General features: G+C 43.4%; 1 protein-coding gene across 2 annotated transcripts in view; it reads left to right on the top strand.

Annotated features, from left to right (window-relative positions):
- Window positions 1–12,051, top strand: part of Fbxo9 (F-box protein 9) — a 28,988-nt gene extending 16,937 nt beyond the window's left edge. For both annotated transcript variants that reach the window (XM_051140126.1, XM_051140125.1), the window contains exons 6-11: window positions 5,961–6,079; window positions 6,301–6,391; window positions 6,990–7,085; window positions 7,385–7,478; window positions 8,965–9,116; window positions 11,464–12,051. In XM_051140126.1, the coding sequence (XP_050996083.1) occupies window positions 5,961–6,079; window positions 6,301–6,391; window positions 6,990–7,085; window positions 7,385–7,478; window positions 8,965–9,116; window positions 11,464–11,572 (661 nt within the window). In that variant the 3' untranslated portion in view covers window positions 11,573–12,051. The remainder of the gene's footprint in view (window positions 1–5,960; window positions 6,080–6,300; window positions 6,392–6,989; window positions 7,086–7,384; window positions 7,479–8,964; window positions 9,117–11,463) is intronic.
- The last annotated feature ends 2,575 nt before the right edge of the window (window positions 12,052–14,626 follow it).

The raw sequence follows: 14,626 nt of genomic DNA, 5'->3' as shown, positions 1-14,626 counted from the left end.
AGTGCGTGCACATGTGTCCATGCATTCACAGGCTTGAAGTTGAGTAGGAGTCTTCCTCCATCGTTTTCTACTCTTTATATTGAGGTGGGGTCAGTCTGGAACATAGAGCTTGCTGATTTGGCTGGTTTGACTAGTTAGCTTGCTGCGAGGTTCCTCTGTCTCTGCAGGGATGAGTGTGTCGTGTGTGTGTGTGTGTGTGTGTGTGTGTGTGTGTGTGTGTGTTTTGCTGGGAATCAACTCTAGTTAGCCAGCCATTTCTCTACTTCTGCTACTAGTCAGATTTAGCCAGTGTTCCTCCTGGGCTCACCGGTGACGTCTGCGTGGTCTTGCTTCCACTTGAGGACCCATAGAACATTTTCTCTGTAAACTGCTAGAGGGATTTATTTTTTTTAACTGACAGAAAAAAAAATTGTGTGTATTTACTGTTTATAGTGTGATATTTTAAAATATATTTGTACTGTGGGATGCAGCTCACAACATCCTTTAACTCTGGCTCTGAGATCTGATGCCTTCCTCTGGCCATTGGGAGCACCAGCACACACCTGGTGCACACATTCTTTCCTCCTCTCTCCTATCTGTCCCCCCTACACACACACACACACACACACACACACACACACACACACACAAATAAATGCAAAAGATCTTTTTGAAAAAAGGTACATACCCAGTAGTAGGATTGCTAGATCATATGATAATTATATTTTTAGTGTCTTGGGGAGCCTCTGAACCATTTTCAGCAGCAGCTATACTAGTTACATTCTCACCAATAGGTAGAGTCCCTTTTTCCCTATAGTTGGCTATCATTGTCAGTTTTTCTTTATTTCATAATCTAACAAGAGTGAGCTGATAGTTCAACATGAGCTTTCAAAACAGTTTTTATTACATTATTTATTAGGGTGTATATGTGGTGTGGGGTGTACAGGTACCACAGCATGAGTGAAGGTCAGAGGACGACTTGCCAGAGTCTATCCTCTGTCCAGGCGTTCTGTCTTGTAGTTGGAAAGTTAATCCTCTCGTATCCAAGGTAATGGTCGCTATGGGAGGACTTCCTGTTGTCACTGTTCTGCAGGCACTCTAGACCTTGCCTCTCTGCTCTTCTTTAGTGCTGATGGGATTTTGCCTAATAGCATGTTTTTATTTCCTGCTTTTCCCCCCTGAGACAGCTTTGGCTGTCTTGGACTCAATTTGTAGACCAGGCTGGCTTGAACTCATAAGATCCTCCTGCCGCTGCCTCTCAGAGTACTGAGATTAAAGGTGTGTGCCACTGTGCCCAGCTTATTTTCTGCTTTTTATGTTTAGTGTATTTATTGCAGGTTTGTGCTTGCATTTACTATGAAAGCTGCAAAAATCATCTTAATACGTTATTTTAAGCTGATAAAAACTTACATACATGCACGTGCACACATCCACACTTTGATTCCACTCCCCCTATATTTGAATACTTAACTACGACTTATTTCATGTGTGTGAATGTTTAGATTACATGCGTATCTGCACCATATGTGTGCCTAAGGCTTGCAAAGACCGGAAAAGGCCCGTGGATTCCCTGGAACTGGAGTTACAGATGGTTGTGAGCTGCCCTGGGGCTGCTGGGAACTCAACCCAGGTCCTCTGCAAAAGCATCAAAGTGCTCTTAGCCCCTGCGTTTGGATTCTTGATGTTACAGTTCTCATTTTTATCTAAACTTGGTGAATTTGTATTATTTGTCAGTACTCTTTTCTTTCATCTTAGAAAACTCCCTCTGGTATTTCCTGCTGGCAGCTCTGATGATAATAATCTTAAACAGATTTGTTTCTCTGGAAACATTTTTGTCTTCCTCGTGTCTGAAGGGCGGTTCTGATGTAAGCAGGACTGGTTGGCAGTTTTGTTTGTTTCTAAGAGTTTGTGTGTTGGTTTGTGTCGGCTTTTGAGGCAAGATAGCCCTGCCTAGCCTGGTACTGACTGTGTAGCCCAGGCTGGCCTCAAATGCAAAGCAGTCCTCCTGACTCAGCCTCCCGAGTCCTGGTACTATAAATATGCACCTTAATTTATTTTTAAAGCAGATGCATAAAAAGGTAAACTTTTTCTATATCAGTGGCACTATATAATGTGATATATGTGTATTGCATAGCGTATAATCAGATTAAACATATTTACTTGTGTTTTTGTACTAGGCAAGTACTCTATATAAAACTACGTCTCAGCACTTGTTATTTTGAGACTAGGTCTTGTTAGGTAGCTCAGGATGGCCTTGAACTCATTGGATAGCATGGGCTGTCCTCTAATCCAGAATCCTCCTGCCTCAGCCTCTGAAATGTTGCCATACCTGGCTCATTTCCTTCTTTATAATGGGAATTCAAAATTCTTATACTTTTTTTTTAAAAAATCCACAGCATATTGACATTTACACCCATTCTACTACGTACTGGCACTTCTTGTCCTAATTGTCACTTTGTGCCATCAAATCAACCTCCAGCCACCTCTTCTTCGTTCCTCTTAATAGTGCAGATAAGCAGATAGCCACCATTTCCTCCTCATCTTTTTAAAGATTGGCTTTTTAAGACCCCGTGTAATGAGTGAGATGCGTGGCAGCTGTTGATCACATTTCACGTAACTTAGTCATCCAGAGTTCCTACATAGTTCCTTGTAGCATCCAAGTTGCTACAAATTATAGGATTTTATTCTTTTTATGTTTAAACAGTATTGCAGTGTGTAAATGTGCTAAAAAAAAAAAAAAAGTCCATTCTTCTTTCTATTTGTTACCTACTGTGAGTGACGCTGCAGTGAAGTGAGGGTGTCTATGATTTTATTCCTTTGGATACATACCCATTACTGGGAGGTTCCTTGATGGATGAAAATGGGGCTGTCACATGATGCAGCAACCTTAGTGATGGGAAATGCCTGGACTTTGGGGCCAGCGTCCAGGTTGGGAAACTATGTGTTGGGATGTAGCCTTGTCTACCTTCCATGGAATAAAACCAAGTTGCTAATGGAGGTATGTGGCATCAGTAACGCCAGAAGTTGTAGGATACAAAGCACATCTTCTCTGTCAGGGACAATTGTGGGTGGCTGTTGGTCTTGGACCTTTGACAGTCACTTTTTTGGAGCTGTGGAAACCAGGTCTCAAGGGACCGGGCCAAGTGATGCTTTTGGTACCAACAGCTATGGTCTTATGCACACAACCTTGTGGGGCATGTGTAAATAAAAGTTGAGTCTGTGATGCTAGAGGCCACACTCTTGGGGATACTGGATACAGTGGCTGCACCAGATCCTATGGGCTGGGTGTCCATGTTCTGGGGCTTGTGGTTTTGATAGCTGTTGCTCTGGAACTGCAGGATGTGGATAAAATGTCCCCAAGCTGTGTGGGGCGAGCCTTGGTAGGCAGGGCCTGCAAACTGCAGGATATGGATAAAGTAAGACAGGCTTGGGTGCTGCCAGGGCTTTGTACGTCTGCAGCCGCAGTCCTAAGGCTGTGGGCTGGGGAGGAGGCCTTTTCTAGTTTCTGTTAAGGGGATATGTGGTTATGACAGAGTTGGGGTACTGATAGCTGGATTTCTAGAGCCATGGGTATAGATAGGGCCTGTGGTAGTGTTCTGTTACTGGCTAAATAGGTGAGGTAAACAAAAGGTTTATTTTGGTGGATGGTTTCAGAAGCTTTAGATCAGTTGGCTCTGTTGCTTTGGGACATGTAGCAAGGTGGAACACAATAGTTTGTAATATATGGTGCAGGCTGCTGCTGACTTGACGGTAGCCGAAATGAAAGGATAAGAAACCAGTGTCCTGTTAATCTTTTCAAGGGCATGCCGCAGTGCCTGAGTTACTCCAGTAGTAACCTCCTACCTCCTAACCTTCTGTTCCCTCTCAGTAGCACTGTAAGCTGAGGGTCACGCTGTAAGCACACAGAGCTTTGGGGGATATTCTAAGTTGGAAGTGTATCAGGGTTCTTCCCAGGTTTTGGGAGACAGTGGTGGATGATGCTGGGGTTTTGGCACTCATAGCTACCCAGCCTCATAGCAACAGGCTAAGAAAGAAACCTTGCCCCATTCCCAAGAGCACAGATGGCACCAGGAAGTGGAACTCTAGGAGTTGTACCCTAGAGCTGCTGGAAGTGGCCTGGACCTTCCCACCTTACATAGGTGAACCTGGGACTGTATCAGCAGCTGCAGTGCCAAGAGCAGGGGCCAAGGACACCCTCCCAAATTCCCTTGGGAAAAATGCGGAATGGACTCAAGCTTGTAGCACTGCCACCTGGTAATTTAAGAATGTTGCGTGTCTGTGAGGCCCACACATGCCCAAGGCTTCTGCCAGCATCAGGCGGGTGGATGTCCAACATTGGCTGCAGTTGTTACAGCTTAGATTCCACCATAAGGGAAAGGTGCGTTTCCTTTATGGAACATGACAGCCACTCTTATAGCAGCCAGCTCCTTAAACTGTTTTGTTTGTTTGTTTGTTTGTTTTTGTTTTTGCTTTTTGAGATAAGGTTTCTCTGTTTAACAGAACCCTTGCTGTTCTGGACTCTCTTTGTAGACCAGGCTGGCCTCGAACTCACAGATACCTGCCTGGTTCTGTCTCCCAAGTGCTGAGATTAAAGGAGTATACCACCACACTCAGCCCTTAAGCTGTTTTTAAAGCCCCTATAGATAGTTCAGTGATGAAGTGCTTACTTAGCATGGGATCAGTTCCCAGCATCCCATTTCCTCCCTCTTCCCTCCAAAGCCTGTGAAGCAGAAACCCCTTGTCGGCAGTTAGAACTGCACTCTCCCATCTAGCCAGTGCTCACAGTGAGCTGCTTTCCTTTCCCTGTCCCCAGCTGCTGGCACTGGAGCTGCAGGTCTTTCATCCTTCACAGTGCACTTCTGTTTAGAGCGCTTGCCACTTCCTTGCTGTTTGCAGAGCTGTCCCTTAGCCAGTGATGGGATGCAGGTCTCTCTTTGCTGTCAGGTTCCTTGTGGCAGTCCTGATGGGGGTCTCTCTCCATCTCTGCTTAGCAGTTACTTTTCCTTCAGGGTTTAGGATGGATCATCCCAGGCCCCTGACCTGTAGTAGAAGTTCCTTTTGGAAGTGTGTTGCTAGGCACAGTGGGATGCCTCTTTGTCACATTTAATTGTATTTGATTAGGGTCCTCTGTTCTTTCTGATACTTGGGTGTTTATCGTTTTCCAGGTTTGGAATGTTTTCTGCTGTTGTTTCTTTAAGTCGGCATTCTGTTCGTCTTTCGTCCTCTATTGTCTGGGATGCACTGACTTTGCCTTGTTGAGGCTCTTCCAGATTCTGTCCCTTTTCTTTTTCTTTCTTCCTTCCTTTTTTGTTTCTGTTTTTGTTTGTTTTTTTAAGACAGGGTTTCTCTATGTAACAGAGTTCTGGCTGTCTTGGACTCACTTTGTAGACCAGGCCGCCCTCAAACTCACAGAGACCCGCCTGCCTCCTGAGTGCTGGGATTAAAGGTGCATGCCAACACACCTGGCCTGTCCGTCACCTTTCTTTATTCCATCTCTTCTGTAGTTTTTTTGCAAGCATAACCATGCTCAGAGCTCCTGGGGCGTGCGTCTCTTGTAGGCCAGCACTCTCCTGCTGGAGGCGGCGTCCTCGGCCCTGCTCAGCTTGCTCCTTTCTGCAGCCTGTGCTCCTCCTGCCTCAGGGCTGGGCCCATCATTCACACCAGCTGCTGCTGCCAGGACACTCCTCCCTGTCCCTGTGGTCACTCTGTCCAAAGGGCCAGGTTCTTGAACAGTGTTGTTCCTATCTAACTACTTGGGTGGTTGATTTTTGCATCGAGCACTCTACCTGAATTTTCCTCTCACCAGTAAACAACAGGTCTTCACCTTGTCTGTCAGTCTCTGCCTGCCCCTTGAAACAGTTTCTTGCAAGGGCTCAACAAATAGTAGTTGAATTAAAAAGAAATACATGATAGTCAGAATATTCCTTTGCTTCTAAGGATTCCGCTTTTTACATTTGTTGATGATGTGCTTTCTTACCTAGAGACCCTGAAATATGGCGTCTGGCTTGCTTGAAAGTGTGGGGCAGGAGCTGCATGAAACTTGTCCCATACTCATCCTGGAGAGAAATGTTTTTAGAACGGCCTCGTGTTCGGTTTGATGGTAAGTTGGACTCAAGAATTCAGGAGAAATCCTGATCTATGACGGTAATTTTGATAACTTACCCAGTTTTCATTTTTTGTAATGGACCTAAGTGCATATGAGCATAATTAGAGGAAGCAACACTAAAAGTAAAGCAGGATGTGTTTAGTGATCACAAATTACATTTTATGTAATTTTATGTAATTTTATGAAAGACAACTTTCTTTTCTTTTTAATTATAGGCGTGTACATCAGTAAAACTACCTATATTCGCCAGGGAGAGCAGTCTCTTGATGGTTTCTACAGAGCCTGGCACCAAGTGGAATATTACAGGTACAACTGTTGTAAACCGAGTGAGTGGTAAACCCTCTCGAGTATCAGCCATTTAGCTACTTGCTCTGTTTTCTGTGGATAGTGGTGTATCCACAAAATGGTCCTCAGTATTCTGCTAAGTATTGTGATAAGAGCTGCACTCACAAACCAAAAGGTTAATAGACATTTTATAATCCCTCCAGCCCCTCTCCTGCTTATAAGATGGAAGCCTTTCCCAGCCTAGTGTTCACCACACATGTCTGCGGCTGAGAAATAAGTAGAGTGGAGTTAGTGACGCTGGATTAATTATTGGGACTCTCTTTTGTTAGGCATTAATTAGTACCTCAAGAACACACAGAACTTTAATAAAAGAGACAGGTTTAATGCTTATTCAGTGAATGAGATGAAAAGGTCAGCAGATCCCCAAGGGGATCACAGACTGCCTCGGTTCCCCTTTGTAGGCTGACTCTTTGTCCTGTTGGCTTTCCTGTCTTATCAGTGCTTTGCTGGTGGTATTTCATCTGGGTTTCCCAGGCCCGATTCAGGGTAGGCACTGCAAACTTAGGACATGTTTCATACGATGTGTGTGCTAGTGTTTGGTGTCCTTCTTCTTACGTAGATACATAAGATTCTTTCCTGATGGTCACGTGATGATGTTGACAACCCCTGAGGAGCCTCCTTCCATCGTTCCCCGTTTAAGAACCAGGAGCAGCAGGTAGTGTTCTCACACAGCCTTCTAGCCATCCCACATCTTCACATTTAACCCAGGACAGTGCTTCTCTGGCTAACAAGTATGGATTAAAAAGCAGTCACTGGCCTTGGGGAAGCAGTCTCTAGAAGCCTTTCCCTACATAGCCATGCAATAAAATAGGTTTGGGGGATTCAGAATTATAGTTCATTCTCATCCTAGTAACTGTTTGCCGGCAAGTTGAGTAAATGGAGTTGTTACTCAGTTTTCTAGATTGCTCACATATGTATACCTGGTTGATTTAAAGCATATTTATTATTTCTTAGAACGGATGCAATTCTGTTGGGCCATTATCGCTTGTCACAAGATGCAGACAATCAGACCAAAGTATTTGCTGTAATAACTAAGAAAAAAGAAGAAGTAAGTATGCAAGGTGGAACTGGAGGTGTTCCTGGTGTCACAGCCCATTCGTCCATGCAGTCTCAGCCAGAAAGAAACCCTGACACTCTGACATTGTATGTTGACCTCTAACGTATCTGCCAGAAGAGCTGGAGTTTTATCTGAAACACTGTGTTCTGTTTTCGTGGGAAAGAATAAATGCCCAGCAAATGTGATTCCTAATCCATGTAATCTATGGTGCTCTAAATTCTTGGCAGACTGAAGAGCTAATATTTTTGAAACTTTCTCTAACTCCTCAGTCCAGTGCTGGTTAGAAGACATAGTGCACAGCTGTCACGACGCTTGGGAGGCAGTTGGTGCAAGTGCTTGTCTCTGCCCATATAGTGGTGTCCTTCTCTCCTCCGAGCGCCATGGAGTGGACGGGTTTTATCTGGAGTCGTCTCTTGAGCCCTTGTCCCTGGCTCCCTGGCCTCCTTTAGTAGGCCCCGGGAATGCTGTGATACAACGCTATGAGGAGCAGAGAGAATTGCTTTGACTATGACCATAAATTTTCTGATGTCAAAATTAGTTTTTTTTTCTAATAAAAGTACTTAGGAATACCCATGTGACATGATAGTACCCTTTCATAATGAAACCAGTCACAGTGCTCACAATTCACAAAAGTATGATTAGAATGAAATCCATCACATCTGTTTATCCATGGGCGTTTTATTGTTGTTGTAGAACATGAGTGGCACTCTATGCTTTATATATATGCATGTATGTATATATAGGCATGTATACACATATGTATACACATAATTCATTCACATACAAACACACACACACACACACACACACACACACACACACACGTATATGATAAGGTCTTACCGTATAACCCTGGCTGGCCTGGAATTCACTGTGTAGACCACGCAGTCGTCAAACCATCTGAGATCTGCCTGGCTCTGCCCAGTACAGGGATTAAAGGGTGTGCCACATGCCTCACTCCATGCTTTCTTTGGTACCCTTCACCAGTTTATTACTCTCTTTTTTTAAAATTTTATTTTTTGTATGTGTATGGATGCTTTGGCTGCACACCTGGAACTGGAGTTACAGATGGGAACTGCCCTGTGGGTGCTGAGAGTCAAACCCAGGTCTTCCACAAGAGTAGTCAGTGCACTTGCCTGCCAAGCCAGCTCTACAATCTTTTTTTTTTAAAAAAGGAGGAAACTGCTGGGTTTAGGAGATAAAAGCTTTATTTCTGAAACTGCTAAGTAGCTTTAGCTAACTTGTTTAACTTCCCTAGATTCTCATTTCTTCAGCCATATATGTTACACATTAAGTAACCATGACGGTGGGAAACAAACACGTGTTTTACTAACCGCTCTTTGGAAGAACTCATAGATTTGTATGTGATATTCACGGTGACCGGCAATGTATAACTTTTAAGTTATTTGCAGCATGAGTCTTACACCATATATTCCTGTACACGGTTATCATAGCTCGCGAGTCTGTTCTTTTACAGAAGCCGCTTGACTATAAATACAGATATTTCCGTCGTGTTCCTGTACAAGAAGCAGATCACAATTTTCATGTGGGGCTACAGTTGTGTTCCAGTGGCCACCAGAGGTTCAACAAACTCATCTGGATCCACCATTCTTGTCACATTACTTACAAGTAAGTGAGTGCAATAAAGAATGCCAAGATTGGGGCTGGAGAGATGGCTCAGAGGTTAAGAGCACTGGCTGCTCTTCCAGAGGTCCTGAGTTCAATTCCCAGCAACCCCATGGGGGCTCTCAACCATCTATAATGAGATCTGGTGTCCTCTTCTGGCATGCAGGCATACATCTGGCATGTAGAACACTGTATAAATAATAAATAAATCTTTTTAAAAAATTTTTTTTATTATTAATTTATTCTTGTTACATCTCAATAAATAAATCTTAAAAAAAAAAAGAAGAAAAATCTTTCTAAAGAAAAACAATGCCAAGATTGGGGCTGGAGAGATGGCTGTGAAGTTAAGGCCACTTATTGATTTTCCAGAGGACCCAGGTTCTACTCAGCACTCACACAGCAGCTCACAACTGTCTATCACTGCAGTCCCAGGGGACCTGATGCCCTCTTCTGGCCTCACAAGGCACACATGTGGTGTACAGACAAATGTAGGCAAAATAACTATGCACACTTAAAAAAAAATTATTTTTAAAAGGAATGCCAAGACTACATCTATCTTGAGAAGATTGATGTGTTTGGAATTCTTTAGTGTCTTTTTACAAAGTAAAACCACAGTGTGAAACTATAATGAACCGAAAAAAAAAAAAAAAGTAAAGATTGAGCGTGAGTGAGAAAGCGGAGCGCTGGGCCTACCAGTCAGAAATGAAAGTGCAAAAGACTAAGCACTAGTGAAGAGGACTGCTCACACCCACTCAGAGCAAAAGGGGCCTTCCATCGTGAGCTAAGGTCTGCAGGCCCAAAGGCTCTGCATCGCTTATTCATTGACATACTGTAGCCACTTTTCAAATGCAAGGCTAATTCTATGCAGATCATGATCGATTTTTTTTTTTTTACGGTGTTTTTGCTGTTTGATTTTAAAAATCATACTTTAAAACTATGTCTGTTGTTAAAATGGTGCTCAGTGTTATAGAGGAATTTTATAGTTCCAAACATGCCTGTTCTGGCAAGAGATCATATCCAGTGACCTTCTAGGTCTGTGTGATTTGGCTGGATACAAACACGCCTTTAGTCCAGGAGACAGAGGCAAGCAGACCTGAGTTCAAGGACAGCCTGGTATAGAGCAAGTATCAAGTAAAGGCAAGTTTAGATCCAGGGGTGGTGGTGCATGCCTTTAATCCCAAATAATGAAGATAAAGATAGTTTGTTTGAAAATGATGTCTAATTGAGCGGCAGAAAAAGAAAGCAACAAATCAAAGAAGATTTGACAGAGTAGCATAGGCCCAACTCTCACGAGAAGAGAGAGGAAAGGGAATCCACTTAAGGGGCAGTGCAGAGAGAGGAGGCAGTTTTACCAGGGTGGTAATAGAGGGACAGGTTGCAGAGAGAGAACTCAGGTGAAGACTTACTCTGTATTGGGTAATTAACTAAAAGTATCAAAAAGGAGCAGGACAGAAATAAGAAAAAGTTTAGAAGACAGCAGAGAAGGGAAACACCCAGTCACATGACTGCCAGTTAGCAAGCTTGAAAGGACACCGGGGCCCGGGGCTCCCATGCAGGTTGAATCCAGAGTTCTGAGAGGGAAGTTTGGAGCAGGCTTGGCCATGCAGGGTTAATGCTCTCCATCCCACTGCCACTTTGTGAGTGACTTCAGTGCTCATCTGGCAGTGTCTGTCTGCCTCACATTCCAGTCTTTCCCTTCTTGACTCAGTCTGTGATCTGACGCAGTTGTTTTCCTACTTTTCAAAGTAAAACCCTTAGGAAGAAGGAAGCCAGTGACTGGGTGCCACAGCTTATGCTTGCCCTAGTAGGAATTGAGGTCGCTCTTCAGAAGGACAGTGCTTTAGAACAGGCGTGAGCAGAGTCTCCTAATGGTCAAAGGCCACTGAATGTTCTGCTCTGGTTAATTGCCTCCCTTGGTGTGTATTATACAGCCTTGGGAGCATAACTGGTGGCCCCCACCTCATGCACACACTTATAAATTTGCCATTGATCCAATACTAAACCATTGCTTCTGTTGTAGTGGTAGGATTTCTTTTGAAACACAGTTTAACGAGGGCTGCAGATTGTAGTTTTTGATAAGGGAATTCTCTTAGGAATGTCATAATGAAGAATAGCACATTATTTTAATTGCCAAATATCAGAAACAACCTAAATTTCCGAAAGAATAATTAAGGTATGATATAAGCAGGAGTTGTAATATTATACAGCCAATAAAATGGCTTCTGAAGGAAGTTAAGTGTTTTACAATATGCCTCCACTGTTTCGACTTAAGCTCACACCGAACAAGCATGCAGGGATTTTACATGCCCTGGAGTTCCCTCATTCTGGTGGACTTGTGCTTTGTTTCTAGATCGACCGGTGAGACCGCAGTCAGTGCTTTTGAGATTGACAAGATGTACACCCCCCTGTTCTTCGCCAGAGTGAGGAGCTACACTGCGTTCTCAGAGAGGCCCCTGTAGAGCCTCGCCAGCATGGCACTGCTGCATGAGCAGAAACCTAGAGCGCCACAATACCTAAGTTATAAGTGCATATACATACATGTATATATACACACATATATACATACATGGAGTTGGAACTTTCTTTAAGTTGTTGGAATTCCTTTAAGAAGAGTATAAATTATTTTTTTTATTTAAAGGGGTAGTTGATTCCTGGGGTGCTTTGTTTTGATGTTAGAAGTTGCTAAGAACACTTATGTTGTAATAAACTTTAATGTGGGTTTTAAATCATGTTTTCAAGCAGGTTTCTGAGCAGAGCCGGCACAGCCGCTGCCTTGTTCCTGAGCACCCTCATACTCACGCACATCAGGGAGCACACTGGATAGTATTTATTCCTGCATGACTCAGCGTCTTTGCATCAGACTCAAATGTGAAACCTGTTCTGGATTTGTTTGAAACTGTTTAATAAAGATCATAAATAAATGTTTCTTTCACGGAAAGATATGTGAGTGGTCTTTAAAAATGTGAGAGTATTTAATGAGCTGTTCTGGAAGAGCCCGCAGAGGCTTAAGAATCGCCGGCTCAGTCGCCGTTGGTCTTTACCTTTAACGCAATCCTTGGGTGCTCTAGCTCATCCAGGCAATTTACATATATGTAAATGGGAAACTGAGTCTCAGGCAACTGACTCACAGATCTTTCTTCATAAATGAACATTTGAGCATCACGTAAATCATGTACTGTGAAATTAAAGGGGAAATATGGTGAGAGAGGGGAAATAAATAAGATGTGTGAATGAAACAGTAACAGCAGATTCTAAACAAGGGACATTGGAAACAGGTCCTTTAGACATGAGAAACTTCAGGTGAAACACAAGATATCCAAGCTAAAAGTTACCTTCAGTGGGTCTCAACCTTCCTATTACTGCATCCCTTTAATACAGTTCCTTAGGTTGTGGTGACCACAACCATAAAATTATTTTGCTGCTACTTTATAATTACAATTTTGCTAGTTATAAATCATAAATGTCTGATATGCAGGATATCTGATATGTGACCTCCCCCAAAGGGTTGCACCCCACAGAGTGAGAATACTGCCTTAGATGTCATTAATTGGCTGTATCCTCATGGAGGTGGTGAGAAAATACATTAAAATTATCATCATCATCACTGAGGCAGGGTCTCACTACATAGCTCTGGCCTTCTAGGAACTCACTTTGTAAACCAGGCTGGTTTTGAACTCACAGAGATCCTCCTGCTTCTGCCTCCCAAGTGCTGAGATTAAACATGTACCACCACACCTGGCCCTATTTTATTTTTTGAGATTATAATTATACCACTTTTTTCTTCCCTTCCCCCTTCCTCCCATATACCCATCCTTTTTCTTTTTCAAATTTATGACCCTCTCTTGTTTTATCATTGTTATAAACCTCTCCCTCTCCTCTCATCCATAAGCACAGCTCACTCAGTCTGTATAACGTCACTCCTACATACGTTTCCAGGGCTGACTTGTATTGAATAACCAATCGGTGTACTCTTCCTGGAGAAGACTTTCTCCCTGTCTCAGCATATCTTAGTTGCCTGAAATTCTTTGTGTGGGTTTGGGGTCTCCTGAGCTTTCCCATATCCATATTACCATGTTTACTGCCCTCGTTGAGCTAAAGGTAGGACGTAGCTTCTGAAGTTAGTAGAAGACATAATCTCTTCTGCCCTTCTTCCTCCGCGTTCCCCGAGCCTTTGTTGTTGGGTTGTTTTGTAGATGAATCCACTGGGAATGGCGCCACGTCTTTGCATTTTGATTGGTTTTGGTCTTCCTTGATGGGGGGAGGGGTGAAAGCTACACTTAGCTGTGGGTACGAGGACAAAAATTGAGAGTACAGTTAGGGATTATGCTTGTTAAAGTGGCCGTAGAGCTTCAAGATCCATGACGTCACTAGCTCTAGGTAGTTGGCTAGGCTTCTGGTGCCAGGCATGATTTCCCTCTTGGTAAGTGGATCTTAAGTCTAATTAGAGAGCTGTTGGTAACTGCCAAAATATATGTGCCACTGCTGCAGCCTTAGGGTTATCTTACCAAGTTGGTCATTGTCAGAGTTCATGGGCATCACAGCTGAGTAAGACTTGGTTGCCTCTCTCCCTTGGAACCTGCATGGTGCCTTCTGGTACCATGGAAGCTAGTTCTCAGCGAGGAGGCTTGCAGGTCAGTTTCAGCTCAAGGGCCTTTTGGGCCTTGTGTCCGGAAGTGCATGGTGTCTTGAGCAGTAGGTGGGGATCTTCCATTTTGGGGGGGAACCAAGAGCAATACCCACAGCCTGTAATGTTTGGGAGTCTCGAGGACAACTCTGACCAACAAAAGAAAGATTCTTGGTGTTGGAGTTTTTGTTAGGTGGTCTTTCACTCCTGGAGGGGGTGCCATGCGTGCAGATGGAAATTGTTAATTGAAACGTGAATTATCAGTAGTTTAGGTAATCATAGGGTTCATTATGACTTCCCCAGACATCCTCACTGTCATTTACCTCCTATCTCGCTACCCCTAACTAGACCCCCTTATTTTTCCCATTTCCCCCACAAGATCACTTGTATCTGCTATCCCCCTCCCTGCTCCACCCCTGCAATGGTCCTTTTCTACTTTCTTGTTTCTGAATTTACTCCAGTATTTGTATTCATGTCTGAAGATTTGTCATTCTGGATCTGGGCTACCTCATTCAATATGGTCTTTTCTAGTTCCATCCATTTACTTGTAAATTTTATTATCTCATTTTTATTTACAGCTGAATAGTATTCTATAGTACATACGTACCCCATTTTCACTATCCATTTGTCAATTGAGGGGCATTTAGATAGTTTCCAAGAGAACAGATTTTTAAAAGATGAAACTGGAGAGATGGCTCAGCAGTTCCCAGCATTGCCATCAGGTGGATCACTACCACCTGTAACTCCAGCTCCAGGGGACCTGGCACCCTCTTCTGACATCAGTAGGCACCAGGCACAAACATGGCGCACACACATTCGTACTGGCAAACACTCATTTACATAAAAACAAACATGAATACATCTAAAAACAAAGTTGCTTTCTCTAAAA

This window comes from Acomys russatus, chromosome 32, assembly GCF_903995435.1.
Source record: "Acomys russatus chromosome 32, mAcoRus1.1, whole genome shotgun sequence".
Classification (NCBI taxonomy): domain Eukaryota; kingdom Metazoa; phylum Chordata; class Mammalia; order Rodentia; family Muridae; genus Acomys; species Acomys russatus.
Note: the sequence above shows the minus strand (reverse complement) of the source record. Positions and strands in the feature narration are given on the sequence as shown.